Source organism: Castor canadensis, chromosome 7, assembly GCF_047511655.1.
Source record: "Castor canadensis chromosome 7, mCasCan1.hap1v2, whole genome shotgun sequence".
NCBI classification, from domain to species: Eukaryota; Metazoa; Chordata; class Mammalia; order Rodentia; family Castoridae; genus Castor; species Castor canadensis.
This window is the reverse complement of record NC_133392.1, coordinates 19,645,519-19,672,560: the sequence shown is the minus strand read 5'-3', so window position 1 is coordinate 19,672,560 and position 27,042 is coordinate 19,645,519. Positions and strand designations below refer to the sequence as shown.

Below are 27,042 nucleotides of genomic sequence, written 5' to 3'. Positions count from 1 at the left end.
GAACCAACGCGCATGCGCCCTCCCGCGCCCCTCCCCAACTTTCCATGTTTCACTTCCCTCACTTTTCCTCCTCAGCTGCAGCTCCGCCGCCACGATTGGCCAGCCGACCTCTTCGTCTCGGCCAATAAGCGCCGCCCTGTCGCCCCCGTGTTACTGGGTAGAACAAAACAAAAACAAACAGAGCGAGAGGGGCCAGAGACGCTCCGAGGCGGCGGTAGAGGCTGAGGAGTGAGGTCGGGAAAGGCGGACCGGGCACTTTGGCGAGCGGCGGCGGTTGCGGCCCGAGGGGTCAGTACCGGTGGGCACGGCTCGCCCGCTTGGAAAAACTGCGTTCTTTCTTCGAGTCCCTGACTCTTCCCGGAGGCCGTCGCACGTTGGGAGGGGGAGGGGGCGTGGAGGCCGCGGAGCGGTCAAGTCGGGGCCGGCGGGGCGGGGGGTCCGCGCCTCTTCGAAGCCGGCAGGTCGGGTGGCGTCGGCCCCAACGCCCAGGACTGCGGGGAGCCGGCCCAGGTCCCTTTCTCGTGGGCCCGCCCGGGGTGCGGCAGCGCGGGCCCGCCCCTCCTCCCGGAGCCCCCTCCTCCCGGACCCCTCGCCACCTAGCGAGCGCGGGCGGGCGGGCGTGGGGTCCTCTTCAGGTAGTCGCCCTGTTTTCGTAGAGTTGTAATTGGGGGTGGGGGAGGCGGGTGGGCGGCATGTCTTGGAGTGAGGCCGAAATCGTCTGGGGAATGTCTGCGTCCTCCCCGCCCTCCTCGAGTCCCCGGAGCCCTGTGAAGAGGCCTCGGCCAGGGCAGCCGCGCTGGGGTTCGGGGGTGTCGGGGTTCCGGACCGCGGGAAAGCAGGCCCTGGCGCCGCGGGCAGCACCGCGTTACACGTGTCTGCGCCACCTTGGCGGTAGCCCTGCTCCGAGCCAGCCTGCCGAAGATCTCCTTTTTAAAGTCAGATGTCATCTAGAGAAAACAAAGGCAGGCGGGAGCCCTCTTTCCGTCGGTCGGGTACGCGGAGTTTTTGCAAGGGCTTCAAAACTCTGCAGACGTCGCTGTCGCCCATGTCCTCCCGTGCCTTGGCGAGAACTGGCCCTGTGGCCAGCATCTGTAGTGTCACTCCACTGCGGTGAAAAATGCAGCTGGAGTGAGGAGGTGTCTAGGGGCGACTCTTTCTAACTTGCTTTTTTACTGTGAAGTTTTAGGATTTCAGCATTCTTGTTAATATCAGACTTTGGGAAACCACCATACCCTTAAAAAAGATAGCATATATGTTCTCAATATAATTAGTATTTATGCCCTTAACCTTCCTGCATTATAGAATATAGAAGTTCTTAATAATTTAGTATGGCTCTTTGAATTGTAATTTGATTTTTTTTTCATAACTGGAAGGGAAAAATAATTGTTAGGACTGGAAAATAAGTGCTACTTGGCTATTGCCTGTATTGTGCTTGCCTTATAGTAGTAAAGTTGCTGATGAGTGTGATTGTAGCCTAGGAATGAATACAAGTAATTTTCTAGTTAACATATGGTCTAAACTTGAATTCCAAAAGTGTTAGTAATTTGTGAGGTATTTAGGTAATAAACTGGAGAAAACAGTTTTTAATTTCAGCCTTACATTTTCTAACGTGTGTATATACTTTTGTTTTCTCACTGGAAATTAATTCTTACAGGTTAGTATGAAGGAGATTGGGTTTAGATTTTTTATTTTACATTTTTTTAAAGTTTATGGTAAGAAAGATTGTTAGTTAAATTGGGAAAGAGCCTGCTTTGAAAAGTGAAAATGTGGAACATATCTTTATCCTCTAAAAAGGCTGTATTGCCATCAAGAGTGACTGAGTTCTTGATTTCTTAGTGAGGTTATCATTGTTTAAAGACACAGGACTTTTTTTGTTATGATTACTTAATTAAAAGCAAATTTTAACTAGTATATTATCAGTGATAGTCATTACCTGATATTTTCTTTGACCAATTAAACATCTTTAATAGCTTAAAATAATTATTTTTAGTGTTTGGAAAGTAGTACTTAAAAATTTGATGTAGTAATAGAAGTCTGTGTTCCAATAAGCTTTCTGTCTGTTAACTCTAAAAAAGAATTTTCCTGTAGGATGTTATAAAACCTTGTATTGATTGGATTTACAAGGTCTGGATTCTAGTCCCAGTTTTTACGCTGTGCAGCTGTTTCTCCTTGGACAGATCACCTACTCTGAGTCTGTGTGCAAAATGAAATAACTACCTTAGGATTGTCCTGCAAGGTACATGAAAATGCATGTGAAATTCATTTTGATGCTTCATAAGCATCACAGTCATTTCCTTTTTTTCACTAGGTAGGTTCTGCAGAAAATACTATTTAAGATCAAGAATGAAAAAGACTTTTTAATGTAACTATAGTTTAAACTCACATGACACATTATCTCTTTCCTACAACGTATCTAACTTGTGCCCTGAAACAGTCCTGCGGAATCTTCAGCCATGGAGAATACTGAATGTTAGGGTTTGCATACTATTTTTTTGTTTATATGCATGGGTCCATATATACATTTTTTTAAGATTCATTTTTCCCTAAATTCAGAGATGTTTGGAATTATGATACTGAGAAGTGATTGTGTAGAATTACATGAAGAGAATTAACGAATTATCTTTATCATTTTCTAAGTTTCTGAAGGAATATGATAGAATTTTGTAGTCTAAGTAAAAGGTTTTTGTGTCAGATTAATAACCTGTTTGTTAAGAAAAGGGCCGTAAACTTATAAGATGTTAGTAAATAATACATATTGAAGAATTTAAAAGTCAGTTTCATCTTTGAGTCCCAGGAGACATCATGTATTATTTTATCCTTAAATAACATTGAGCAGAAGGATATGTTATATAAAAATGTTTTTCTATAATTTATTGGGCATTTTCATTAATTTGTATATTTTATATCTTAAAAGACTAGCACACTGCTAGTGAAATGATTATAAATGGGAAGATTTTTATCAACCTCTGTGACTTAAACAGATAAAAATACTTTAAACCATTATTTAAAAAATATTTCTAGAGAGATTCCAAAGTCTTACTTGGTTATACTTTCTAGTAATATATTTTAAAATATACTTCCATGAAAACTATTTTGATAGTCTTTCAAATAACATTGGGTCTGTATCACTCAGTTCTCTAAATAAGAAGTAACTAATCTCATAAAAAACCTCTCAGCATTAATAATTTTTAAGCAGTTTTGAAACTAAGGTCTATAATACTGAGATGTTATGTCATTGTATTTATTTTATTTTATATATTTATTTTTTTGCTGTGCTGGGGATTAAACCCAAGGCCTTGTGCCCTCTAGGCAAGTGCTCTACCACTGAGCTCCATCCCCAGCCATTGGTTTGGGTTTTTCTTTCCTTTTTTTTCTTTTTTTTTTTTTTTGAGGCAGAGCCTTACTGTGTGGCTCAGACTTGGCCTTGAACTTACTGTGTAGCCCAGGGCAACTATGAACTTGTGATTTTTCCTACCTCTACTTCCAGAGCGCTGTGATTATAGAAATGTAACACATGCCTGGCTCTTACTCCTTTCTAAAATAGGTAAACATTTTTGTTAAAGAATGTATTTTCAGAGTATAAAAATATTAAAGCTCATTATAGAAAAAGCTGATTTAAAAATGTCTCCCAATCTAAAAGTCTTATAGCAGTAATGATGTAGAAATCTAGGTAACAAAATGGCCAACATATCTGCTCTCAGATGGGCTGTGGTGGGAAAAAAATGACACATCATGTCATATTTTTAATTTACCAAAACTATGTTATGTTTGAGAGTACCTTTTATAAGTCATTGGTGGAGGACTATCCAATATTTGTGTCCTTATATATGTATATCAGATTAATTTTGAGACTTAGTATTTTTAAAAGACTGGAAAGTGTGTATGTGTACATGTATATATTTTTTGAAATATATATCAAATATGTCTTGATTCCAAGTTTAAGACGTGTTGGCACATGCTGAGATCTGTTTTTTTTCTCTTTTTTTGTCTCAGATAAACTTGTGAAGAAAATTGGAAGCAAATGTTAATTAGGTTGTTTTCAAAATTAAACTCTTGGAAAAATGGCATGTGGGTTTTTTTTTTCTTTTTTACAGCATGCTTAAATAAATTGAATTTACCTTAATTGCGTCAGTTTAGAAGATGAATTTTTTTCTTTATTCAAAAAAATAGATTCCAAAGGAAGACTTCGAATTGGTAATTTGTAATCAGTGCAGCTGAAATTAAGGAACAATGGATGTGGAAAATGAACAGATACTGAACGTAAACCCCACAGGTAAGTAAGTAGTATCATGAACCCTGACTGCTTTGTGATCAAGCTTCAGGTTATATTTATGAAAACATGATAATAAAACTGTCTTTAAATGCCATCTTATCATTTCTATAAGAAAATAGGCCATCTTATTTTTAAGACAAGTTTGTGATTTTTATTTTCATGTAAGTCCATAACATGTCCTTTTTTTCTACTTGTCCTTTCATATCCTGTGTAGGCTTACGTGCCACTATTTATAATAAAGTATATAGCACAGAATGGAGAACAGTGGTGAACCTATTTATTAATATTTGCACATGGGCTAATTAGTGATTTCTGTAATACGAACTGTGATTGGTATCTTCTGTATCTTTCCTAACAATTTATATGTTATAAATTACATATGATATTTCTCCCAATTTCTCATGGTGCTATAATGGCACATTAATACCACAAAGATAAAACAAGGTTTTGTGGTATAGATGACCAAATGTTGAGTAACTGAAGACAACCTAAAATGTATTTATTGTATAGCTTTCAGAATAATCGTCTCAAAGAGTTAATGAGGATGGTAGAATATATGAGTGGTGAAAACTTGTCGTATTGTTGGATTTTAGATAATTCATTGCTTACTAAATAAAAATACTGGAATCTTTTCTGTTTTCTCTAGTTGTAAATACATTTTGTGATTAAATACCATAGCTTCATTTCTTCAGTGACGTTAATTCACTGATGTGTACAACTTTAGTTTTGTTTGATGTAAACAAATACTTTGCAATCATAACTTTGCCTTTCTATATCTACAAACCTTTTAAATGTGTTGTTCTAAAATTATAGTTGAAAAAATTGCTACAATAATTGATGCTTATCTGTGCTGCTGTATATAATAGCTATGTGAGTACAATTTTTTTAGGGTTGTAAATGGGTAGTAGCTCCTTACTAAGAAGGAGATGTTAATATAGTTTAAGAATATGTTTAACCTAAATTCTCCCAAAATTAGTGAACCAATAAAGAAATGGGCAAGTGAACTAAACAGAACTTTCTCAAAAGAAGAAATTCAAATGGCTAAAAAACACATGAAAAAATGCTCACCATCTCTAGCAATAAAGGAAATGCAAATTAAAACCACACTAAGATTCCACCTCACCCCTGTTAGAATAGCCATCATCAGCAACACCACTAACAACAGGTGTTGGCGAGGATGTGGGGAAAAAGGAACCCTCTTACACTGTTGGTGGGAATGTAAACTAGAACAACCACTCTGGAAAAAAATTTGGAGGCTACTTAAAAAGCTAAACATTGATCTACCATTTGATCCAGCAATACCACTGTTGGGGATATACCCAAAAGACTGTGACACAGGTTACTCCAGAGGCACCTGCACACCCATGTTTATTGCGGCACTATTCACAATAGCCAAGTTATGAAAACAGCCAAGATGCCCCACCACTGACGAATGGATCAAGAAAATGTGGTATCTATACACAATGGAATTTTATGCAGCCATGAAGAAGAACGAAATGTTATCATTCGCTGGTAAATGGATGGAATTGGAGAACATCATTCTGAGTGAGGTTAGCCTGGCCCAAAAGACCAAAAATCGTACGTTCTCCCTCATATGCAGATAGTAGATCAAGGGCAAACACAACAAGGGGATTGGACTTTGATCACAAGATAAAGCGAGAGCACACAAGGGAGGTATGAGGATAGGTAAGACACCTGAAAAACTACATAGCATTTGTTGCCCTCGACACAGAGAAACTAATGCAGATACTTTAAAGCAACTGAGGCCAATAGGAGAAGGGGACCAGGAACTAGAGAAAAGGTTAGTTTGAGAAGAATTAATTTAGAAGGTAACACACACGCACAGGAAATCAATGTGAGTCAACTCCCTGTATAGCTATCCTTATCTCAACTAGCAGAAATCCTTGTTCCTTCCTATTATTGCTTATACTCTCTCTACAACAAAATTAGAGCTAAGGGCAAAATAGTTTCTGCCGGGTAGCGAGGGGTAAGGGGTGGGGGAAGGGGGAGAAATGATGTAATCATTGTATGCACATATGAATAAAATAAAAATTAAAAAAATATGTTTCACATATAGTTAATTGCTTTTCTGCACTGTCTAGTATGATGAAAACCACTAGCCATGTTGGCTCTTGAACATGTGAGATGTGGCTAAGTCTGAATTGAGATGAAATGTCTCAATATTTATATTAATTGCACATTCAAATTATATTAGAATTAATTTCATCTGTTCATTTTACTTGTTAATGTAGCTACTAGAAAATTTAAAATTACATATGTGATGTACATTTTGTTTCTATTCGAGTACAATTCTGATTGTAATTTTTGTTTTCTGACTACAGTAAGACCTAGTTAAAATCATATGCCTCTCCCCAATACTTCGTTAAAATAAAGGACTTGTTCCTCAGTATTTAGATAGGCCTAAGGCAAGCCCTTGTTTGCAGTAAATTCTTCCCATGGCAAATAGTTCAAGTTAGACTAGTATACTAATTCCAACTTCCATCTTTACCAGTTCTTTTTCTCTGAGTTGGTAGGTTATTTACTCTGTCCTTCAGTTTCCTCAAATATAAAATTGGAGTATAAATAGTCTATACAAAGTACATGGACCATATTCATCCTCCTTCCATTTCCGTTTCCCTTCCCCTCTCTCACTGGTACCCACCCACCCATGGACAGGACCTGTTTTACCTTCCTGTCCTTCATTTTTTTTAAAAGTGTATATTGATTGTTTAAGGGAGTTTTACCATGGTATTTCATCACACATGCATGTATTGTACTTTAATCAGATAACCCTCTCTGTTACTTTTTTCTCTTACTGTCCTGCTCCCCTATTATTCAGCAGCTTTCAGTGTATTTCATTATGCTATCTTCATAAACAGATGCAGCGTGTTTCGATGTTACTCATTCTTATATCATTCTTTTTACCTCCCCATCTCCCTGTAGGCCCCTCAGACAGACCTTCTCTTACAATCCTGTTCTCTGTGTATATGTATATATATGCACATATGAATATAAGATCATGTATGTATTTATACATGCATCTTTTAAGTCTAGCTTACAAATAGGGAAAACATGGACCTTTGTCCTTCTGAGCCTGGCTTACTTCGGTTAACATGATGACTTCCAATTCTGTCCATTTTCCTGAAAACAACATAATTTTATTCTTTATGGCTGAATAATACTCCATTGTGTATATATACCACATTTTCTTAATCCATTCATCAGTCTGGTATCTGGGCTGTTTACAAAGCTCAGCTGTTATGAATAGTGCTGCAGTAAACATAGATGTGCAAGTGTCTGTATTGTATTCTGGCTTGCATTCCTTTGTGTATATGTCCATGAATGGTATGGTTGAATTCTATGGTAGGTCTATATTTTTAGTTTTTTGAGGAACCTCCATACTTTTTTCCATAGCAGTTTCACTAATTTACATTCCCACCAAGAATGGATAAGGGTTCCTCCCCTGGTTGACCTCCCCCAGCATTTGTTGTTGTTTGGATAGTTGATTATAGCTATTCTGACTGAATGAGGTGAAATCTTAGTGTCATTTTGATTTGCATTTCCTTTATGGCCAAGGATATTGAGCATTTCTTCATGAATTTCTTGACCATTTGTACTACTGCTTTTGAGATTTTCTGTTCAGTTCATTGACCCATTTATTTGTTGGGTTGTTGATTATTTACGGAGTTAGTTTTCTTTTTTTTTTTTAACTCCTTGTATATTGTGGTTATTAATCTCTTGACAGATGTATAACTAGCAAAGAGAAAATACTGCGAATTTTGTCCTAATTATTCCGTTCATTGGACACCAGAATTAAAAATGTGATTGTCTGATACTGTGGTCATATTCTTTGGAATGGTAACCATTAAGATGTCACAAAATTCAGAAATTAGTAAACAGTAGAAAACAATATTGAAGTTACCACAGTCTCTGCTCAGTTTGGTTGGTTATTCATTTGTTTAAACTCAGCCTTGTGCATGCTGGGCAGGTGCCCTACCACTTGAGCCCTTTTTGCTTTAGTTGTTTTTCTAATAGGGTTTTGGTTTCATGCCCAGGTTGGTTTGGATTTTGATCTTCCTATTTATGCTTCCTGTGCACCACCACACCAAGCTTTTAGTGACTGAGAATCACTAAAATTGCCTGGGTTGGCTATGAACCACAGTCCTTCCTCTCTATGCCTCCTGAGTAGCAAGGATCATAGTTGTGACCCACCTATAATCCTTGTTTCTTTCTTGGTTTTTTTTAAGTCAGATCAGTAGTGATTATGAAATCCAAAAACTTAGGTGTGAATAACAAAATATAAAAATGTAATTGATGTAAACATGGGTTAACATATTTTATACCTTCTAGGTATAAAATATACCTAGAAGGAATGTTTACTGCTGCAGACTCATAAAAACATATTTGAAAGGTTATTAAAATAGTTGAAGAAACTCAAGTATGGGAAATAGATGTGCTTAAATAAAATTCTTTAATATTTCAGGGACAGTTTTAAAATACTTCATTATATTTGTCTTTTTTTCTTCTGTACCAGTTTTTTGGTTCATCTTATTGATAGAATAATGAAAGCAATATGTTGCAGGTAAATGTTTAATGTTTTTTCAACCATCTACTCATATGAAAATGCCATCTAATATGTCTATCTTTAGTCTTTCTGTCTCTTTCCCCTGAATCTTATGCTTATCTCTCTTTACATTGAATCCTTTGTTCATCTTCTTTACCTCTTTATCAATACTGCTGTTCTCTAGCTTTGTATTTTCTATAGTTATAGTGATTTCTATAGTTGTAGTCAAATTCAAAATGTGGGTTTGAATCCTGGCCATAATCCTTCTAGATGTGTAACTTTTTAGTGAAACACCTTCTTTCTGCAAAATGAGAATTAACAACTTCTTTATAGAGCTTTGTGACTCTTATATACCACATATGTAAAACGTTCAGCGTGGAACCTGGTGTCTAGTGTGTACCAGATAGCACAGAACTTGTTATATGGTAGGTAACAATAGTAGCCATAATGCTGAAGTAGTTCTACTTAGACTACAGTCACTACTACAACTAGTTTAGTTATGATTATGTCTAAACACCCTTACACCACCAGCTTCCCACCTATTCAGAACTGGCAAGATATCATTTTGCTTGACTCCTTAATCGCCCTTTTTTAAAGGTATCATATTGTTAACTCCAGTTACTAAGCTTACCCTTTCCCCATTAGCTTGTGACTGAATTAATGCAACATTTTTTTTAAAGCTGATTTTCCCCTTTATACTTTCTCTAATATATTCTGTTTTCTTCTGCCAAACTAATCCCCTCACCTATCTAAGACACCAAATCTCAGCTGTGATGCTTTGAATGTGGGAGTGATCAGCAGTGATCTGATGGATGAAGCAAGGGCAAGCTGATGGGTGACCTTAAGTTACATGGTAGGATTTACACTTTGAGATAATGGGAAAACCTTTCAAAGGGTTTTCAGTGATGGCCTGTTTTAGAAAACCAGTCTGTATACTTTGAAGACTGAAGGCAGGGAGACTTACTTTGGAGACTCATGAAATAATTTGATTCTACTTAATGTTTTTGTTTGTTTTTTGATTACCTCAGTATTTATCCTAACATTTATACTTTTTAGACAAAAATTGTAAAGGTTTTAACATCTTTTTTTTATAGACTGATTAAAATTTTTAGTTTCAACATGTCTTAAAACATGTTAAAGACCATACATATACTTGACACATTGTAATTATAATTAGGCATATTTAAAACCATTTGAGTGATTCATCTCTGATACTGAACAAAACTGATGCAGTGGCAACTAATTTAATAGCCTTTCTGAATTAAAATTTTCATAGCAAAACTGAGTGTCTGTGATTTCTGTGGACATTTGATGGTATGAAAGATGCTCTACTTAGGTGCTGGTGATGCAAAGAACAGTTGAATTGTGGTTCTTCCTTTGAGGCTATGACCTAGTTGGAAAAGCAAGACTGCTTATAAAAGAAAGGATTTTGTGATGGGTTAAAAGAACAGTATGTGAGCATTAGTGTTAACTATGGCTAGAGTTAAGAAGGTTTTATATATATACATACATACACACACATATACACAGTATTTTGATAACTGAAAGAGCAATGAAGTGAGGATGACATTTTAGGCAGGGGATCATTGGAAACTCCAATTATGTTGCTGTCTTTAAGGAGATATAATGCCAACCTTATGTACGCAGGAACAATTTCAGATGATAGGAAGTAACATGTATCAAGTTAGGGTAAATGAATTAGGACTTGGAGATGATAGCTTTGAAAGAAAGCCTTATCTTGAAAGCAGTGAAATAGCAGAAGTGCAGCTCAACAATCTGATCACCTATTTTTCTTCCACTCTCTTTGGATTACGAATATTTCCTGAGTATCTGTAATTCTTCAAGGAATGTTTGGGAAGTTATTTAAATACTCTGGACCTTAGTTTCCTTATCTGTATAATTGTATAGTAATTACTGAACTTGTAGGTAAATGAAAAAGTATCCAGCACAGTGCCTAATAAATTACAGTAGATATTATGTAAATATTAGTTTATCTCACTTTCTCAATATTGTCTTAGTATCTCCAGTTGCTTAACACTCTGCTCATAGAAGTCTGCTCTGTGGTGTTCATATTAACATAGATTTTATTTAAACATATGAGATAACTTTTTTCAGGGAACTTTATTCATTAAAATTCAGTGCTGTAGTTTACTTTCCTTGATAATGGTACAAGTAATTCTCATTAGTTGTCATTAGATTGATCCCTATGAAATTGCCAATATGTAACTGTTACTAACCTATAAAAATGGTAATTTTATGTATTCACCTGAATCAAACATGACTGTACTGGTATAATAGTGGATACTTAAAATACTTAGTTTTCTTTCTTTTTCTCTTTAAGATCCTGATAATTTAAGTGACTCTCTCTTTTCTGGTGATGAAGAAAATGCTGGGACTGAGGAAGTAAAGAATGAAATAAATGGAAATTGGATTTCTGCATCCTCCATTAATGAAGCTAGAATTAATGCCAAGGCAAAAAGACGTCTACGAAAAAACTCATCCCGAGACTCTGGCAGAGGTGATTCAGTCAGTGACAATGGAAGTGAAGCAATCAGAAGTGGAGCAACTGTGCCAACCAGTCCAAAAGGAAGGTTGCTGGACAGGCGATCGAGATCAGGGAAAGGAAGAGGACTGCCAAAGAAAGGTTGGTATATACTATGTGCAAAGAAACAAATAGTAAAACAAATTGTCTCATTCTTGTACTGTGATTATTTTGTTCTAGAAATGAAATACAAACAGTGATAAGGTTTATATAGTAATAATGATGACTGTTCAACTTTTTTCTTTAGGTTGATTCTTTTTTCTTGTTTGAGTTGATTTACTTTCCTGGGGTAGAACTTTATCTCCTGTTTCCAGCAAAATATAGTATACTCTAATGTTTTTTAAGTTATGAATATGCATGTATTTTGTTTGCAAGTAGTCAGAAATTTATCATACCTATTATTTAATGAATCTAGTTATGTCCCTTGTTAAGAATAATCAGTGAAGTCTTCACTTCCATTTCCTACATGGGGTATAGGAAATATTTCTCCCTTTTTTCCTTTTTTATCCTGTTACACTAAATTCTTTTCCTGATAAATTTTGCTATTACTATCACTAAAAACAAACAAAGTAGTAAGTATACATTTGGTAACCTCTTTAACATTCTCAAAGATCTGGTTTGGAGTTCTCTTCAGCTGTTTTTGCACTTTAAGTGTAGACATTTAAAATTTGTTGAACATGGGTTCTGTCAACTTCTCTCTATAGTACGATTTTGATACAATTGGAGATTTGACTAGTTTCTTTCTGAATGATAGGAGCTTCAGTTTACAGCCTAATTAAAATCTTAATAATTTAAGTTACTTTCTTCTGGTGGAGAAAATCCTTAGAATGAAAAAAAAGAGTGAAACAGGGAATTGGATTTCAGCATCCTCCATTGAGACTTGAGAATTATCACCAAGTCAGAAAAATGATAGTGGAAAATTTTTCCTTTGAGGGGAAGGGAGAAACAAATGTTCAGATAAGCTGAAATTATAGTAATGTGTTAGAAATTATTTTTTTGTGAATAGTTTTATAATCATTGTTTGGGTCTAAATAAAACCTAGTTGTCAAATTATGGTTTGCTCTGATGGCAAGGATTACACTTTAGGTAAAAAATAAAACCTTCCAATAAATTAGTTATTTATGACATATTGTTAATGGCAAAGTGTAATTTAATATGTAATTTTATATCTAAATTTGCATATGTGAGTATGTACATTTATAGCAAATGTTTTAAAACATCTCACAGTTGTCATTGTGTTTCTTTGATTAATAATTTTCCCTTCTTGAGTTTTCTATGCTAAATTTCACTGGTCCAACATGTTTCTTTTTTTCTTTTTAGCCCCAAGAAGTACCAAATTTAGAACTCACCTGTAGTATCACTTCCCACAGAGTCCTTGAAAATGGCTGGTTTTCAGTTTTCTTTTTGTTTTTACTTTTTAACTCTATAAGCTATTTCAATTTGATGTTTTTGAAAATAGATTACAAAATACATGTAGTGTAGTCATTATTAAAAATCTAAATAAAAAGGAGTTCCAAATATAACTCTCAATTGAACAAAAACTAGCATAGAAATTAAAAGTTTTTAGCTGTTACTTAATATTTGCACATTCAGAATTATGTCAGATTTCATTTAAAATTTATGAATTTATGAACTATGAACTTTGTGTTTTCTTTTTTCTCAATTCTAAACTTTTTCAGGTGGTGCAGGGGGCAAAGGTGTCTGGGGTACACCTGGACAGGTATATGATGTGGAGGAGGTAGATGTGAAAGATCCTAACTATGAAGATGACCAGGTATTGTTTACTTTTTTGTTTGTTATTTTGAGACAGGGCCTCTCTGTGTAGCCCATGCTGGCCTGGAACTTGCTATGTTCTTGTCTCGGCGTCCCATGTGTGGGGTTTTTAGGCATGTACTACTATATCAAGCGCTTACTTATATTTTTTAAATATTTAAAACGTTTGTAAACTTTTGACTTCATGTTTGCAGTTTACTCATAATTTGTCAAATGACATGTATATATTTGTACTCTTATAGCTATCAGATCATGTATATGTTTACAACATGTACATCAAAATCATATATATTCAGTACTTTCAGATTGTTAAGTTAATTTTAGATTAGAGAACCTAGTTAACTGGTAGTAATGTATCAGTCATTTTCACTTAATTTCTGTAGCTAAAAGGTCATTATAAATTCACTTAGAATTATTAATTTACCATTGAGTTAAAATAGGTTCTATAGTAATGATAATTGATAAAGGAGATATAGCCCCCTTTGAATATCATAAAAATGTTACAAATACAAGTTCCTTTTAACTATTACTATTTAGAATAGTAACTATATGATAAAATTTGCATTTTTTCCCTGAGAATATAAATTTTAAATAGATGTTTATAATGAGTTTTTATATTTATCTTTCTAATGGGAAAATTCTTAGAGTAGTGTAATAAACCTGCTTGTATTCACTAGTGTGAGTAATTAACTCATAGCAATCTTGTTGCATTTTATACCTTCATCTACTTTCTCTTTCTGTTGTCTCCTTAGCCTCTTCCCCTGCCCCATCCTGGATTATTTTGAAGCAAATACCAGATATCAAGGCTTTTTTTTTTTTTTTTTAAACAGTACTAAGGATTGAACTTGGCCTTGTGCTTCCTAGGAAGGAACATTGTCACTTGAGCCACTTACCTAACCCTTTTTCTTTATGTATTTTTCCTATAAGGTCTGGACCTCAATCCTCCTATTTGTGCTTCCTTGCTTTGTTGGGAATAACAGGCATATACCACTACACCCAGTCATTGGTTAAGATAGGGTCTCATGAACTTTTTGCCTGAGCTGACATCTGACCTCAATCTGCGATCCTCCTAAGTAGCTAGGATTACAGGCTTGAGCCATTGCACCTGGCCTAGTTGTTTCTGTTGTGTATTGTTTGTATGTACGTACTTAACCTATTTTAATTAATAGTTGGATGTGAAAATATTTCTAAGAGAATATGAAAAAATACATATTTGATTCAAATATTGTGGAATTTGCTAAATATTAGTCTGTCCAGAAAATGTTGTTTGCCTAAAGCCATTCACAAATTGCAAATAAGTATTTGAGAGAGGATGGTTTGGTGATGGACATAAATCTTTTTAAAATTTCAGTTGAGGGCTGGGATGTAGCTCGATGGTAGAGCACTTGCCTAGCATGTGTGAGGCCCTGGGTTCAATCCCAGCACCAAAAAAGAAAAGACAAAAAAAAAAAAATTTCAGTTGAACAGTACTTTATTTACTGCAATACTAAGGTTGAACCCAGGGTCTTCATGCTTGGCGAGTACTCTGGCAGTTGAGCCATACCTCCAGCTGAGCATTGCTTTTGCTTAGTTTTAGATTTTTCAGTCATTATGATACTGAACTTTTATAATATAATAAATGCAATATAAATCATGAAGGCTTTGGTTCCTGCTTTTATTTCTGTTTAATTTTTTTACTTCTTGATTTTTTGAGTCAGGGTCTGGCTATGTAACCCAGGCTAGTTTAGAACTTGCTGTGTGGCCCAGGTTGGCGGTGAACTGGTCATCTTTTGCTTCTGCCTCCCGAGTGCTCAATTTATTGTTTTTCTTTTTTTTTTTTGGTAGATGTCTAATACTAGTTTATATTAATGGAGTACATCTTCATCTTTTTAAAAAGTGAAGTTTTAATGAAAATATTGTATATGATAGGAATCCATCTTAAAGATTTTTGGTTTTGAAAGATTTTTTTGAGAGGACTGTAAAAATTAACAAAAGATACAAGGGTTGGGAGCAAATCATATTTGCTATAGCTAGTGGGGGCTAATCTGTATATTGATTTACTAAATTCAGAATTTATAAAAGGGCATTGATAAACCTTTATATAAGTGATCAAAACAGGTAGAGCATGTTTTAATCTTGCCTTGATGGGGATAACTAGTGAGTTGAAATACAAAGTTCTTATTTCAGTTATTCTAAATAGTTTGTTCTTCATAACTCTTTTCCCCTTTCCTTTCACAGGAGAACTGTGTTTATGAAACTGTAGTTTTGCCTTTGGATGAAATGGCATTTGAGAAGACTTTAACGCCAATTATACAGGAATACTTTGAGCATGGAGATACAAATGAAGTTGCGGTAGGCTTAAAGTTACAAGTGTGATACAGTAAAAGAGAAAAAACAGTATTAGTATTTTTGATGGCATAAACACATCTCTAAGAAAGGAAATAAGATCTCATTATGTTATATTAGTTTTTATGTATTTGGAATCTGATGAGACCTATGTACTGTTTCCCCCAAGATGGTACAACCACTATTTTTAGAATTATATAAATTTGTAACATTTTTGTAATTTATAAAATATGATTTTAGCAATTTCACCCTGTGAAACCTCTTGCAGGCCCTCAGTTAAGGATGCCTTACTTAGTTTCTTTTTTTTTTTTGACACTTACTTCAGTGTTCTGGATTAGATTAAAATTTATCTCTGTACTTTGTCAAAAAAAAAAAAAAAAAACCTGATACAGAGATTTGAAAAAGACTGACTGCGTTACAGAAATCAAGAGAATAAACTTAAATGTTCTTGAAACATAATTTGATGGGAATGTTTAATAAGTTTGTTATGAATTGTTCATAAAGTAAATCTAAAAGGGTAAAATAAAATTGTTTAATTAGGATTACTGGGCTTAAATACAATAATAATTCTTTAGAAAACATAATTTAGATTCTTAAAATCCAGACTGGACTTTCTTGGTTTATCTGTTAGATGAGGTTTGATCTTTGGAAATATAAAGTCTTTAGTGTTAGCTTGTGGAAGAATTTGATAGGTGATTTCTACCTTTTTGAATCTCAGTTATGTGAAGGAAATGATATGGAAACAGTTACTAAATGTAAGGTGAAACATTCTGTTTCAGAGGAAGCGTTTAAGACCTGCAAAGGCAGGAGCTGTTGAAATCTGGGTGTCCATCTGTACTAATTGTATATTAAGTTTAACTGAGTAGTGCTATACAGAGAGTGTTGTGGAAACATATGATGGAGGGCAAGAGGAGAGGTGATTCTCAACTGTCTGAAATACAGTTAGGAAGTTGCTGGAGGTTTTCCGAGAGAATATCATGTTTAAAAGCAGTGAGGTAGTTGTTTAAGTACAGTCGATGAAAATGTAAGGGTGTAGGAAGAGGGTATAGGTTAGTAAACCAGGACACCAGTTAGGAATTGTGAAAATAATTCTGGTACTCTTCTATTAGTAGTTTATGATTTAAAGGTTCTAAGAAAACTTTTAGTAAAGAGGAAGACTGTTTGGCTATTCTTGGGTTCCCTCAGCCACTTCTTAATTTTTCTGTGCTTTGGGATTTAATAATTTAATATTCAGAAGTGTTACTTTGAGCATTAAATGAGGTAATACAGGTGGCTGTTATGATGCCTGATAACATTGTAAATGGTCAGTATTAGCTGGTAACTTTGTTTTTAATAGAAAAGTTTAACCGTATCTCAGTATTTAAAACATTAATTCCATTTAAAAAATGTGGTTTAAGATCTCATTTTAAATATTACATGAAAGTATAAAGTAAACTTTTATTTCAAGAGAAAGCTTTGAAGAAAGTATAGAGTATATTAATAGCCTATGATAATATAAAATGAATTTTTCCACAACTGCTAATCAAACTGTATTTTTGGAAATAGTATTAGTAAATTGTAAAGCAGAGGATTAGTTAACACCAGACTTAGCCACATTATAGTTTAATAATACTCATTTAATAGTTTAATAAACTATTTTCAGTATAACTCAAATTCATGAATTTAGTGATGCTTAGGCAGTGTAAGCTTAACAGAGTGGTTCAATATTATTCTAGCCTCATGAATAAGTCTGCGTCTCTGTTATTTAAAGAGGGAGAGGTGAGAAATATAGATAAAAGCTTGATTTTCCAAAACAAATTTTATTGAACTTTGTCGTATACTCTTTAAAATAAAAATTTGTATTCTTTTGAATAGGAAATGCTGAGAGATTTAAATCTTGGTGAAATGAGAAGTGGAGTGCCAGTGTTGGCAGTGTCCTTAGCACTGGAGGGGAAGGCTAGTCATAGAGAAATGACATCTAAGCTTCTTTCTGACCTTTGTGGGACAGTAATGAGCACAAATGATGTGGAAAAATCATTTGATAAATTGCTGAAAGATCTACCTGAATTAGCATTGGATACTCCTAGAGCACCACAGGTTTGTCATTCTTTTGTTCACTCCTTTTTCTTCTACACTTTTAACTGTAGAAACATGACCTGTTCCTGCTAAGCTTTAATAGAAGGAAAGTAGCCCACATTTCTTGCCATACAAAAAATAGCAAACACTTTGTATATTTTTGCTATTTTGTCTTTTAGACAGTCTTCATGAGAACATAAATGCAACTTTACTTTTTACCCCCCTCCACTATGCTTTGTAATAGGTTTTAGGTCATATATATTTTTTCTGTCTATATATTTTCTATGTATTGTTTTATTAGCTAGGATTTTTTAAAATGTAGATTGTTATAACAATTATAATTGAAGTTGTTTGATGCTTATAAGAGTCATAAGTAATGCTATTATTTCTTTTTATAGTTTTGAAAATAAAATTGCTATTATCAAAATTTTAAAGTTTTAAAGTAGAGTGTAAGTCAATTTTTAAAAGTGGCTTCTGTAATAGTTAAGTAGTCTATGTAAGATATTGAGCTGTGACTCAAAATGGACCTTTTTTCCCTCTTCCTCCCAGTGAGCACTTTAAAAAATGATTACGAGTTCTTCTTTAGAGTTTTTGAAAAAATAAAAGCCAAAAGAAGATAGGCCAGCAAATAGCCACTGCTAACATTTTGATGTTATGTTTCCCAGGTTATTTATCAATGTATGGCTTTTATATATGCTTACATTTTGTTTAATTTTATAAAATGGAATCATAATATACATGCTATTTTGTAAACTTAGTTTTTCTCATACCCTAAGATATGGTAAAATATCTTTCCTTATGTCCATATGGTATGCCATTTTGTATATACACTATTTAACCACACCTTTCTTATTGGACACTGAAGTTGTTTTTAATTTTTATAATTTAAGAATATACTTTGAAATAAGTATTTTGACTTAACTTTTCTCCATAAGGTAAATTCCCTGTAATTTTTTTTTTGAGAAATGAGTCTTGCTTTCTTTTTTAAAGAAGTTTCTCTTTAAGTCATTTAACAAATATTTTTGATCATACATGAAGTGGGCATTTGGGAGTGAGCAATACAGATGCAGCCTCCACTCTGATATTTAAATTGAACGTCAAGATGAGGGAGTATATGCCAAGCATAACCAACAGGTGCTAAATAGATGTTTTTGAATATTCCAACTTGTCTTTTAGGTATTGATTATATAGTTAAACTAATCTTCATCTTAGAAATTGTGTCCTATAAAGATTTGAGGTAGGTTTTTTTTTGTTTTTTTTTTAAAATATAGCTTTGTTTCTTTCTTATAGTTGGTGGGCCAGTTTATTGCTAGAGCTGTTGGAGATGGAATTTTATGTAATACCTATATTGATAGTTACAAAGGAACTGTAGATTGTGTACAGGCTAGGTAAGTAAATTAATTTTGATACTTACAATTTCAAAGTATGGGGAAATTCTATAGGATCCTATTGAAATGACATTTGCATTAATCATACATTGTGAACATGTATTTGTCCTGTGTCTGTATTCTCCATTATTAAAATGAAAAGATTGTTGGCACGAAATAATAGAAAGAAGGAAAGTAGTAAGATGCAGAAGTTCGTTCTGGGTTTTAGTTAACTTATTAGCTATCCTTATGTCAAGTCACCCTTTTCTGGGCCTTAGTTTTCTTATTTAAAATGAAACCATTGGGTGTAGAATGTTAAGGTCCCTTCAGCTTCTGTCATTCTGAAGTTATTATTTTAACAAGATAGACATTAATAGAGGAGCTTTGTTTACAGTTTTATTTTGTATTTACCATAGAAGTACCTTTTTAGAAAATAATGTCTTTTTTATGTTTATTCTTTGTTATAATCACTGTAAGCTAAATGTGATGTTTAGCTGTATGATTTTCCTTAACTTCCTGGAGACTTAGATTTGGATTTAGCCATATCTTAGGTTTTCCCAGGTATAGATGGCTATTTCAGGTCATAGTTGAGATAGTCCCCCTGGGTGGGAAGTTACGGATCTAGGTAAAAGTTTTATGTGAAATGTTTTCTCAGTGTAAATCAATTATTTTTAATTTTTTTTGAATGAGAAATGGAAATAAAAGAACACGAGCATATTAATATGTAATAAGTGTTTTTTGCTATCTACTTTTATTTTGGAAAGGAGTTTTGAATTTTATATTTTGTGTTGTATGAAAGTTTTTGGTATATATGGGATTTTGTCAACTTTATCCATAATTTGATAGCTTCGGGCATGTCCATGTATCAAAATTAAATCCTTTCCTTTTTTTTTTCTTTTAGAGCTGCTCTGGATAAGGCTACTGTGCTCCTAAGTATGTCTAAAGGTGGAAAGCGAAAAGATAGTGTGTGGGGATCAGGAGGTGGGCAGCAGTCTGTCAATCACCTTGTTAAAGAGGTACCTGTTGGGTATTATTTTTTAAAACACATGGATTCTTGTAGAAATACCTGTTAGTTGGTATTTTTATGGGCAAAAATTCCATCCAGTTTTATAAATTATACAATAATTATGTGATTGATAAATTTTTCTGTGATTTTTAAATGACACTGTTAGGTTGAAAGGGCTTTCATGAACAGTTATGAAAAGGTTGCCTGTGAATGTCCATGGAATGCCTGAAATCTTTCTTATGTTGGTATTTAAAACTTTTCAAACACTGTTTAAATAAACCTTTATTATTATTATTATTATTATTATTATTTGAGGTGATGGGGTTTGAACTTGATAGGTGCACTACTGCTTGAGTCACATCTCCAGCTCAATAAATGTTTTATATGAGCAATTTGAAACTGGCTGCTCTCAGACTATAAGTCATGAATTAAGAGCACTAGAGTAGCTCAGAGTGGTAGATTTTTGTGAGGATGTTTACTATCTGTATGTGTTTACTATCTATATGCATTTATTAAAAGAAAAAGTAGTGGAGTTATTGTGTTAAAATGCTGGTTTATTGCCAGTTGACTTTTTTCTGGTATTCTGTAGCAAGAAATGTAAAAAGTAATGTCTTTAACGCTAAATCATTAAAAAATGCAGGCAATTAAAAGAATTGTAGTTTCTGTGCTTTTGATTTTTTAGTATATTGTGATTATAACTGATTTTATTTAATCTTTTCTATATGTAAGTGATAGAATATATCTATTTAATTGCTGAGGAGCTCAAAAGTTAAGAGTATTGACTATTTTTGGTTTTATATATGTTAGAATGCATAGATCAGTGTTTCTAGTGTCACAATTGGAATATGTTTTTAAAAAATAAAAAAATTGTTAGAAAATTTGAGGTATAAAAATGGTCAAGATGCCAAGGCTATTAGGCAAGAAAAGCAATAAAGGGCATACAGATTGAAAGGAAGAAGTAAAGCTAGTTCTATTCCCAGATGATATGATCAGTAGACAGGAAATCCAATATGAATTCCCAGAATAACTCCAAAAGAAACCAAACAATAATTCAACAAGGTTGCAGGATATAAGATCAATATATGAAATTCATTTCTGCATCTCTACAATAGCAATGGATGATCTGAAATAAAATTTACGATTGCACTTACAATAGTAAATTTACAACAGTATCAAAAATAAAATACTAAGGAATAAATTTACCAAAAAAAGTGTACAAGTCTTGTACACTGAAAACTGCAAAACAATGAAGGAAAGTAAAGACCTAAGTAGAAAGATACTCCATGTTTATGGATTAAGACTTAATACTAAGAAAATGCTCTCCAAAGTTAATCTTTTGAAACTGCCAAACTGTTTAATGTTATGTCAGTTATCTCTTAATAAAAAGATGGAAAAGGTAAAACTGGAAATATTACTAATAAATGTTTGAGGTTGATGTTATTTGGATTCCCATTTACATAAAGGAAGGGTTAGACAAAGAAGACTTCTAGAAAGTTTTCATGTTTTTGAAATTTACCATCCTCAGATGTGCATGGAATCTGATGCAGAACATTTTACTTTGTTATAAAACAAATGCTAAAGCTAATATAATTGAAATAACAATATATTATAAAGTAAAAGTAGTTTATTCAGTTGTTATACATTATTAATCAAGATACATTCTAGCGATTACATTTTACTTTTACTTTTTATGGAAATACATTATAGAAGTAGAATGTAGAGGATACTTAACTACTCAGTTAGCCATTTATTGCATGCTCTCTAGACCCAGGTAATTTTATAGGGAATTTATAGTGAAGAACATTTTTAGTTGAGGCTCTTTTGCTGAAAAACTTTTCCTACTTTTTTCCTAGAGCCAGAGATACTACCGTACTAGCTTTAGTTAGGAGAGTCAAGATTTGAATTTCTTTAGCTACAGCTGGAAGCTGAATTACTGAGTGTTTTTAAATCATGGGTTTCAAATCCTCAATTGTAGAGAAAAGAGAAATTGTATGGAAATCTTTGCCTTGCTGTGTAATGTCCCCTTATCATGTCTCATGTTTTGGTTCCCATTGTATTGCTAAACTCAACTTGATAGATTATTTTGTGCCACTTAAAAAATTCATATTGAAATTTTTCAGTTAGTGCCCTCTAGTGGTATTTAAAAAAATCCCTTTCAATAGGAAGTAGTGAAGCATTATGGTCATGACCCAGGCCATATATACATTATAAACCCACTTGCAGCTCTCAGTTATTACTCAGACACACTGAAGCACTGCATTTGCTTCTTAATTATGAGCCCTTTAAAAGTTGGAAATTTATTTTTTTAATTATGAAAAGTTCTTTTATGACTGTACCTTGTTAGATCTCTTTGTTCTGTTTATGATGTTGTTTCATCATGTAATATATTGGGAGAAATGTAAATAAATCCTTTAGGCAAGCACAGTCTTTTAAAAAGTCAGGAATTGTAACATTTCTACTTTTAAATCTGATAGATTGATATGCTGCTGAAAGAGTATTTACTCTCTGGAGACATAGCTGAAGCTGAACATTGCCTTAAGGAACTGGAAGTACCTCACTTTCACCATGAGCTTGTATATGAAGTAAGATTACTTTGCCATGCCAAAGAGAATTTTTAAATATTGCTTTTTGTACCAATGACTTTAATCCTTGTAGTAACACATATCCTTTCATTTTTCTTTTAAAAAATGTTAAGGAAGCAATGTTTAAATTTTTTAATCATTAAAAAATCATTTAATTATTACATCTTAGAGAAAGGGGACCTAATACATTTTAGGAGCAATTTCTTATGTGAATTAATGACCAAAAACTTCATTTCTTTATTTAATTTTTAGGCTATTGTAATGGTTTTAGAGTCAACTGGAGAAAGTGCATTCAGGATGATTTTGAATTTATTAAAATCCCTTTGGAAGTCTTCTACCATTACTGTAGACCAAATGAAAAGGGTAAGTATAGCAATATCTTGAGTAGGTTTTGGGCTTACACATGTAAATATATGATTGAATAAAGATTTAAAATTTTTAATGAAAGTTTCTTTTAGGTATGTTTAGTTTTATTACAGTAGATTTTGTTTTTTAATGTTTGAGATTTGAAACTCTTGCACCATTTCTTAGAAAGTAAAACCCATACTTCAGTGGGTTTTTTGCTTATTTAAAAAAAATGTAATAGTGTGGTAGCCCAAGATTTCACTTTCCTAAGATATGATAATTTATCTAGAGAAAAACATGAGTCTTTAAAAAATTATATTTTATTTAAAATTGTTTTTGAAATGGTGGGATTCTTATTTGGCCTTGTATTTTTTTAAAAAGATAGTAAAATGTAGCTAGAGAAGTAGATGAGGCAGGAATTACACAGCTTTTGATGTCTGTCTGCAGCGCTTTTGGGAACAGTTTCAAAGAAAATGTTCTGTAGCAAATGTACTTTCTATACTTGCCACGTCACATCTGACTTGCTACATCATCTAAACAGTTGGCCTTAAATGTAGATTGATACAGTGATGGGTTGTTTCATGGCATGTACTTTATATGGGCTAACAACAATTCTGTGTGTAATTTTATGGTTTTAGGGATATGAGAGAATTTACAATGAAATTCCAGACATTAATTTGGATGTCCCACATTCATACTCTGTGCTTGAGAGATTTGTAGAAGAATGTTTTCAGGCTGGAATAATTTCCAAACAACTCAGAGATCTTTGTCCTTCAAGGTACTTTTAAATACTTCTTTTCTGAATATATAATACCTGGGATATACTTGGGAAGACGAAGTTTTCTGTCATTCCACCTGGCAGAAAAATAAAATAGTGTTTTTTCTGAAGTGACTGAAGAGAGAACCACCTACTTGAGAGTTTATGGGGAAACAAGGGTGATGCTTGTTTTGCCACCCTGTAAATCTGTCCAGGACTACTTTGTGAAACCCCTGTTCATGTGGACAAGCTCTTGTTCTAAGTAGTGTAAGTATCATTTCAGAGTAGATGTTACGACGAATAAGATGAGAAAATGGAAACTTTTGGAGGCATACCTTTTCTAAGGTCACTTAACTAGTACATCATAGAGGTCAAGTATGAATTCACACTTTCTGAGGCTTCTATACTCTGTGGTTTCCTTTGCTTCACAGAAGGGAGAAATTGGGACTATTTGCTGGAAAGTATGTGTGCATAGGGGTTTTTCCTTTGTAAGTAATATACTAAAATATAATTTTTAAGGGATAAGGTGTTTTTTTTTTAAATAACCTTATAATGAGTAGCTAAACTTCATTTTGTATAAATTTTAATTTTTTTTTTTTTTTTAGAATTCACCTGAAAAATGTCTTAAGCTATGAGAATTTTTATTTACATGCATTGTGAAAATGAAGTCTCATAAAATATTTCCTGGTAGGGTCACTTGCTCTACAAAGTTTAGAACCCATTAAGGGAAAGAAAAAAAAAATGGTAAAAGATAGAATTTTAGTGACTTTGGTAGAAATGTCTGGAAGCATAGACCTTGGTTTATGGATGGGACCATTTATATACTTGTGTGCTAAATGGTATGTATCAGTTCAAAAACTCACCTTTGGCAAGCAAGGCTTTTTGCTGACGACTGCTTCATTCCCTACCTTGATCTTGTAGTTTAAAGCCTTTGCCTTTATATTTGAAAAAATGTAGCTGGTTCCCACTTAATAGTAAGTATGAAAAGGAGTTAGTACTTTGGCATTGCTTATTAGTTTAGTCTCTTCACTCTCTTTAAGAAAATCTCTTTAGTTTTTTTAGGAAATGTAAATTTTTAGTGCATACCAAACAACTTTGACTTTTGTTCTCTATCCTTCTGCATATTTGTGTGTGAGCTTCCATACTTGTACATGTTGGTCTGGGATCAGAGAGTAAGGACTAATTCTGCAAAAATTCCCTTTTCCACTGTGTTCCTCCTGGGCTATTGTTACTACATACAGGTAAAATGTGGTTATGTGATAGGGAAGGGCTTCTTGAGTTTGAAACAGAATCTCAAAATGATGGAGTATAGGCTAGAAGTAAATGGATTCTTAATTGTTATTCCACATTTGGATAATGGCTTTTCTAAAGCTGAGAAAAATTAAAAAAAAAAATTAAACATGGATCTTTTGATAGGTTCTACAGTTCCAGTTTGCATAATTCTCAATCTTGTTGGTGTTTCCTATTTGGTGGGGTTCATTGTTTAGTTTTCAAATAATGTGGTAGAGATAAATATTAAATTCTAAATAAAATGTTTATTTTAACCTTTTTATTTAAAAAAAAAATTAACTTTTAAAAATATAACTACTTAGCTAATGAACTTAGTAATGAAATTTTTTTTTAAACCGAAAACTACTAAGATTTGCTGTTCATGTTTTATAAAGCTAAGATGTATACCAGAGGGGAAGAAGTCTTTTTCAAAGTAAGTTTTTAAAAACAGTCAAACCATTTAAATCTAAATGTGTAACCAAAAAAATACCAAGTTTAAAAATTTTTTTCAGTGAAGATAGAATTTGTATCTGTTTTCATGGTTTTGTTCTTTTAATTACAGGGGCAGAAAGCGTTTTGTAAGTGAAGGAGATGGAGGTCGTCTTAAACCAGAGAGCTACTGAATATTAAGAACTCTTGCGGTCTTAGATGTTATAAAAATATATATCTGAATTGTAAGAGTTATTAGCACAGGTTTTTTTTTTTTTTTTTTTTTTAAGCACTTGTTTTGGGTACAAGGCATTTCAGAAATTTTATAAACTTACGGGGAATTTTTAAAGGAAGTGTTTTCTTTCTTCTTTGTTTTTGAGGGCATAAAGGAGGGACAAAAAAGTAACCACTTCTTAAGTGGAAAATTCTAATAAGCTACCTTTTGTAAGTGCCATGTTTATGACCTAATCATTCCAAGTTTTGCATTGATGTCTGACTGCCACTCTTTTCTTTCAAGGACAGTGTTTTTTTGTAGTAAAATCACTGGTTTATACAAAGCTTTATTTAGGGGGTAAAGTTAAGCTGCTAAAACCCCATGTTGGCTGCTGCTGTTGAAATACTGTGCTTCGGGAGTAAAAAAAAAAGTTTTTTGTCTTAAAGAGTTTTTAAAAATGAGTTAGTCATGAGACTTATTCATCTTTCCAGGGAACATACTGAATGTTCTTAAAGACTAAACAGTTAAGTATATGGTGGCTGGAACATCTATTTTTCTACAAAACTGGAAAATTAAACCTGGTTCTACAAGAATGTACAACAGAAAATAAAACATGTGAAACAGTGTTGATTCTTTATTGGGAGTATGTTTATTTTAGGTCTTTAAAAATTTTTTAAAATTTCTTTTCTAGCATCACAAGGCCCTGGTCCAATCCTCAGAACTGCCAAAAACCAAAATTAGAAAAACAAAAAACAAACCCAAATACCTTAAAATTTCACACAGTAAGTGTTAAATCGTTTGTTAAAGGTAGCACATTTAAACCTAGTGAATTTAACCTGCATTCCTTATGAAGTTTCTTATTTTTTACTTGCAGACTTTTAAATCAGTAAAAAGAAATGCTTATAAGGTTATATTGCTGAAAATGCATGCACACTTTAAATCATTGTTTTTCTATCTAATTTAGAGCTTAGTGATATTTCTTTTGTTATTTGTAATACTTTTCATCATTCTTAAGTTCTATTGTCAAGTAATGCCAAATTAAAAATTATTCTCCCAAGACTCAGTGCTTTACATTTACCAATCAGAGAAATACTGGCTACCAGTAAATAACAGTTATCTAAAGAATGATCACATTTCTAACTTCTTTTACAGAGCCTAATTACTCATCAAGGCTGCAAGGTCTATGATAATTTAAAGTGCATATTGACTGCAGTAAGCCAGTCAAGAATAATGTTCATAATTTACAAAGGTAATTCTTAGGAATATACCTATTACAGATTTAGGTACAGTCTTGCAGAATGAAAGCTCCAAATTTAATGTTCAGTTACTTCATGGGGTCTTTCAAGCCTGTGTTACTTACTAAAGCTTACTGTAGATAATTATAATAGCATTTTCAGCTTTTTAAATTGTGTTTGATACTTGGGTGATAAAGTTAGTCCTGTAATTCCTTTAGTCCTTAAAAATTTAAGTAACCATTTGTCATTACATAGGATCATTACTGATGAGGCTAGATAGCATTAAATATGACATGGCACACAAAA

General features: G+C 33.5%; 1 protein-coding gene across 4 annotated transcripts; it reads left to right on the top strand.

The window, feature by feature from the left end:
- The first annotated feature begins 130 nt into the window (after positions 1-130).
- On the top strand, positions 131-26,138 carry Pdcd4 (programmed cell death 4). Of its 4 annotated transcripts, none has more exons than XM_074078321.1 (13): positions 131-288; positions 4,171-4,273; positions 11,179-11,481; positions 13,059-13,153; positions 15,370-15,483; positions 17,332-17,553; positions 18,823-18,920; positions 19,801-19,915; positions 22,380-22,487; positions 22,740-22,850; positions 23,471-23,610; positions 25,254-25,291; positions 25,421-26,138. In XM_074078321.1, exons 2-12 carry the CDS (start codon positions 4,231-4,233, stop codon positions 25,255-25,257), a joined length of 1,353 nt encoding a protein of 450 aa, XP_073934422.1. In that variant the 5' UTR covers positions 131-288; positions 4,171-4,230; the 3' UTR covers positions 25,258-25,291; positions 25,421-26,138. The 4 variants fall into 4 exon arrangements, with proteins under 4 accessions (XP_073934422.1, XP_020027140.1, XP_073934421.1 ...); XM_074078320.1 differs by lacking the exon at positions 25,254-25,291 and adding an exon at positions 3,994-4,068 and having other exon boundaries at positions 149-288; XM_020171551.2 differs by lacking the exon at positions 25,254-25,291.
- Positions 26,139-27,042: the final 904 nt, after the last annotated feature.

Bases quoted from the DNA above. Each gene is read 5' to 3' on its own strand.
- Pdcd4 (XM_020171551.2), top strand. From the start codon at position 4,231: ATGGATGTGGAAAATGAACAGATACTGAACGTAAACCCCACAG. The intron at 11,482-13,058 runs GTTGGTATATAC...AAACTTTTTCAG, and splicing joins AAGAGGACTGCCAAAGAAAG to GTGGTGCAGGGGGCAAAGGT. The intron at 19,916-22,379 runs GTACCTGTTGGG...TAAATCTGATAG, and splicing joins TCAATCACCTTGTTAAAGAG to ATTGATATGCTGCTGAAAGA.